At 34.1% G+C, this 5,379-nt stretch overlaps 2 protein-coding genes across 2 annotated transcripts; one reads left to right on the forward strand and one right to left on the reverse strand.

Moving 5' to 3' along the window:
• Positions 1–788: 788 nt before the first annotated feature.
• Tsp_01905 (putative integrator complex subunit 8) lies at positions 789–2,941 on the forward strand. The gene is made up of 5 exons (XM_003377668.1): positions 789–1,161; positions 1,817–2,086; positions 2,168–2,268; positions 2,411–2,587; positions 2,825–2,941. Exons 1-5 carry the CDS (start codon positions 789–791, stop codon positions 2,939–2,941), a joined length of 1,038 nt encoding a protein of 345 aa, XP_003377716.1.
• Positions 2,942–3,136: 195 nt separating this feature from the next.
• Positions 3,137–4,243, reverse strand: Tsp_01904 (ATP-binding domain 1 family member B). The gene is made up of 5 exons (XM_003377669.1): positions 3,860–4,243; positions 3,629–3,832; positions 3,581–3,592; positions 3,317–3,388; positions 3,137–3,235 (listed from the first exon to the last, which is right to left on the reverse strand). The coding sequence occupies exons 1-5, from the start codon at positions 4,241–4,243 to the stop codon at positions 3,137–3,139; spliced, it is 771 nt and encodes a 256-aa protein (XP_003377717.1).
• Positions 4,244–5,379: the final 1,136 nt, after the last annotated feature.

The following is a 5,379-nucleotide window of genomic DNA, read 5'->3' on the forward strand; positions in this document are numbered from 1 at the left end:
CGACCTGTGGTGGATTCGATGATGATGTTCTGATGATGAGGATGAGGATGAGGATGATGATGATGATGCTAATGATGATGATAGTGATGATGACGACGTTGATGATAATCATAATGATAATGATGAAACCGAAGGCGCGAAAGTAAATTTTGAAAAATTGTTTAAAGATTCTGCAGAAGAAACGATTGGTTAGCCTGTCTGCTTTATTCCATTGTTATCATTATTTCTCCTTTGGATAAATTGTTTTGTTTTTAATTTTTAATAAAAAGATTATTTTCAGATTCACCAGTGGCAGGGAAGTCAGAACAAGAAAAAAATGTTAATAAATATGTTGGAAATGATGAAGATGATAGTTCACTGTTGGCAGATTATTTCGTCCAAGTGGTCGAATCGGACAGTCCGACCGAAATGAAATCCAGAATAGCTAAAATGAAACTTGCCAAAGATGCATTGGAAAAGGAATTGAATTTTGAAAGCGATCTGCAAGAAAGCGCTAACTGCGTAAAGCAGGATACAACAACCAATGAGGATGATGATGATGATGATGAGATTGAGAATGGGGATGATGATGATGATGATGATAATAATGATGATGATGATGATGATAGTGGTGATGGTGATGATGGTGATGGTGACACGATGCAAATTGACGACCAATTTCCCATGGTTCCTGCTGAAATCCTGGTAAAGACTCGTTGCTATTGTTGTTGTTCATTTTCCATATTATTTTTTGTTATTTAAGAGCAGTGTAAGTCCATTTTTTGAAAAGCTTGCCGACGAAATGAAAGATGAATTGGACAGTTGCTTTATTTATTACGCTGCTGACAGACTGCATCATCTTGTATATTCCGGGGTGTGTATGGTGTTGGTTTTGTTGTTCAAAATTGAAAAAAATTATTAATAATTTGATTATTGTTCTCGTATTATCCAAGGACATCGACGAATGTCAAGTTTGGATTGACGCAATTGCCCATACGGTCATTGGTGAACATCCGAAATATTCGCTGGATATTTCTTACGAGATGTTGCGTCAAGAATTGATCTGCTGGCATCGGTTGAACAGAATGCATTTCGACAAAGAAGAACAACACTTCGAAACGGTTACGAATAATTTGTCTGTTAAAGTCAAATCATACATTGCCGATTCAAAATGTCTTCCAGGTACACACTTTTTCTTCTTCTTCTTCTTCATCACTGTTTAGCAACAAGTGATGATTCTTCAATAAAATACAATGACCAAGTTATTCCATTCACCAAGTTCATCTCAGTTGATTTCTTTTTTTTTTGATTAAATAGATCAAGCAAAGGATTTGAAAATTTTGGTAATTTGTTTTTTGTTAAATAATCGAGATTGGGAATTTGTGCTTGGTATGACTGTCGACACGGGCCAATTTTCGGTAATCATTTTCACAGTTTATAATGATTTTTCTTCTTGAATTTTTTTTCATCTAATTTCAGTTGGCCAAAGTATTAGCCGCTTTGTGCTATGAGATCAACCAGAACGGTTGTAGTATCATGTACTTTGCCGGGGAAGTGTTCGACATATTGATTTCAGCATTGGGAGAACCGTCTACACCCAAAGAGGAGAGCAGTTTTGATTCGGACAAATCGTCTTCGTCCAAAAAAACATCCTATGCGATAAGTCGTTTGGAGATGATCGAAATTTTGCAGCTTATTACGGTGAGAGAGCAAAGAGCGAGCCCAAAAATGGGGGAAAAGATAATAATAATAATAATAATAACCAATTATTTTGACTCCATATTCAGGAACCGACCGTGACGAATGTGTTGTTGTCGTTTTTTTGCAAACTTTACAGCCACATCAGTCAGACCGACTTTGAAATATGTACAATTTACAACGAAATGTGGCCTTCGGATTTGGAAAAGTAATGCAAATGTTCCGTTTCGTTCTTTTTATCGAAACTTCTCTTGTGAAAAATTATGTCGTTTTTTTACTGTTGGTAGCAGAATGCCGAAATTTGACGAGACTTTTTTGATCGAGGCAATTGAAACCGCTTGGAATAATATGGAAAGTGAGCAGATGAACAATACCGATTCGTTGTTAATGTTTGCTGATTATCGGTTGAGTAAGAGATGTTTCGTTTTATTATCAAAAATGAAATCATAAAAAATATGTATATGATCTATTCTCTTTCGATGCAATTCAGCTAGGAAAGAATACAGTGATGCCATGAAGTATTATCTATTAGCTATTGTTTTGAAAACTGATCACTTTACCAATGACGACATGGAAATTATTTTAGACAGAGTAAGTATATATATGTATATACGGATTGTTTTTTTTTGTTATTACATCAATTTCATCTTGTTATTATGTCAATTTCACTACACGCTGATTAGGACGATTCTGTTGAAAATGTTTCTTGTTGTATATATATACATATATATAGGTGGCCGACAATATGCTCACCTGCTTGAATCAGTTGAATTTTCACTATGCAGCTTTCTTGTTTTGTCAATTTTTACCTTTGAAAAGTCCAACCTTACAGGCGTCACTTGTGAATCAGAGTTCAAGTGATCCTAGAGATGGTTATTTTGAAATTTTGTGGAAGCAAGAATTCATGGAAGTACTATGTGGTATGTATTTTTTTCAGTTCGTTTTTTGAATTTTTATTAATATGTAAATAAAAATTGCTATCATGTTTTTCCAGCTGAAAAAAATTAAATTATTATTACTGTTTCAGAAACCAGCGTTCGATATCATCGTGAAGCACATTCCAGTACTGTAGTATGTTTAGCAGTTGTTTTTCTATTGAAGAAAAATAAATAAATATATATATATTTTTTTTTGTTCATTTTTGTAGTTGGAACAAGTGAAGAATCCAATGATGAATTCATTCAACGACGACGAACTGCGTGAAAGCATCAGAACATATCGATTAACTTCATTTCTTACTAAGCTTCTACACTTATTCTCTTAGCACACTGCTAAAGTGCGCTTGCATCTCAAGTACATCATATTTTGCCCAATAATAATGTTCTTATTTTATTATTCACAAAACGTTTATTAAAATTGCAATATTGAACCACGGGATTGCCTTTCCAACTGAGCAGATCAAAGAACTGAGAAAAAAACAACTCAGCAGATTGAGCATTATACAACGTCCATCAGAGAATTACAACAAATTATCACATGCTTTAGATTCGTGTTCATTGTAAATGTAGCCATTCGCTCGATCAGCTTTGACTAGAACTCTCGTCATTGTAGTCGAATCCTAAAAAATTCATTTTCTCCACTAATATACTGCATAAAAATGAGAAGTCTTTACTTCAACTTTGAGAGGATAAAAAGAAACTAATCCAAAATCTTCAATGATTTCACAAAGTGCTTCGCTGAGCTTTTTATATTTTGCGGCAAATCGTCGATTCTAGTGTAAAAATAATTTCTTTGAAAAATAATATCAAATAAAACAAACGAAATATTGTCAACTTCATCAGAATGAACTGAAATATTCATATGAAAAAGCCAAACAAGCAAAGTTTCGTAACGTTTACATGAGCTAAATTCTGTGTAGTGAAATGGAATTTCATCAATTAAATGTGAAACATAAAAGCCTTACTGGCATACATACCTGAAAAAGATCTGTTAAATATTTCAAATCTAAAACTTCAGTGTAAAATTCAGTGTTGAAATCCAACTGATGCTCATTTCTTTCAAACAGATCAAATTTCGACAGTACATTGATATGGGGTGCCTCCAGACGAACCATCATGTTCAGCGAAACCATCAGAGCAGCCAGAAACTGCGACGGGTCCAAGCATGCTGTGGAATCGATCAAATTCACTACAGCCAAACGAAAGTCAAGTTGGTTCTGAAAGTAATGAATAATATCTCTGACCATTGTGCAGTGCGTGTACAACTCTGCTTGGCCTGGAAAGTCAAAAATAATATATCTACACGTGTTATCTTCTCGTTGTTTTCCCTTTATCTCTTCTACTAACCATTCCAAGTTCTTCTCCACATATTCCATGCACAAAACCATGCCACCATTAGGCCCAACTTGCATATCGTCCATTACTGTCTTTACATTCATCAGTTTGCATATATCGATGTCATAATCATTGGAAAGAAATTCATTCGCTGGATCCATGTTCACCAAAATTGTTTTTCGTCTCAACGACTGTAAAACATTCCGCATTTGCTTACAATAAGTAGTTTTTCCTGAACCAGGTGGTCCGATAACCACTTGACCAAAGGTCAATGGCTCTCGACTGCTTTTCATTATTACGAAAAAAGTCAATCAGTGCAACTGAAAATTAACAGAAAAATTACAAACAAATACAAAATATGTTTAAATTAAATTTTTACAGAAAGTAAAAATATGCAGGTATTACACTTTTCTACAGTAAAACTTCCTAATCCCTAACATTGAGTTTAGCAGTAAAATGAAATAAAACTTTTCATATAAAATGAAAAATATTCTAAGCTAATATTTAATTTTATCCAAGAAACTTCCCACTCATAAGCGCTTTTATCTCATTAAGCAAAATTTTATTGTATAAAATAAAATAAAATTAAATTAAACAGATGCTATTGACGACGTCAGTATTATTTCAGATCAAGAGAGGCAAGTAATGAACAATGAATCTGAATCTACATATAATTGTTGTACGTTTTAAAATTTAAATTTAAGTTCGGAGCAGAAAAACCTGATTCCCGTTATGGTGCTTTCACAAATTGCATATCTCTTAGCAGTCATGCCACATCAAGTGATATATTTAGCAACTTGTTCATCTCTCTTAACTGTAACTACACTCCTGACGTCTATATTTAAATGAGCAGTTACGTTAGCATCGTGCCAACTCTTGACTAGAAAAATTTGATACAGAACTTGCACGTGCCATAAATGACAAAAATTGAACGGTGATTTTAAAAGCGTTTGTGTGCAATTGTTTAGCATGTTTGCTTCTTTTCTTATCCTGCCTGCCGCATGAGTAGTGTTTTTTATTTTGTTGGCTAATACCTGATGATTAGCTACCTGCAGCAAGTGATGAATACCGCTGAGATCACGATAGCGAAAAAAAGAAATGAAAGTACAAACTAACTCTGCGCTTGTAGAAATTGAAAGCTATGTAATTATCCGTTACAAATATATGAAAATTAAGGGATGGTCCCACTTGGGCTCAACTTTGTTCCCATTCGGTCCCACTGTTCATTTGCAATGCGTATGCTCCCCATCATGCGTGTCATTAAAAAGAAATTGCGAGATAAGTGACAGAGTTAGCATTATTGACATTTGAAACCCAGAATATGTAATAGTTGCTGCAACGTTCATCTATTTTTCGCACATATTATTAATATATTCTGACATTGACACACAGATGTCTATATAACTCATGACATTGATAGATTTCAACA

Source organism: Trichinella spiralis (genome assembly GCF_000181795.1).
Source record: "Trichinella spiralis strain ISS 195 chromosome Unknown Scfld4, whole genome shotgun sequence".
Taxonomy (NCBI): domain Eukaryota; kingdom Metazoa; phylum Nematoda; class Enoplea; order Trichinellida; family Trichinellidae; genus Trichinella; species Trichinella spiralis.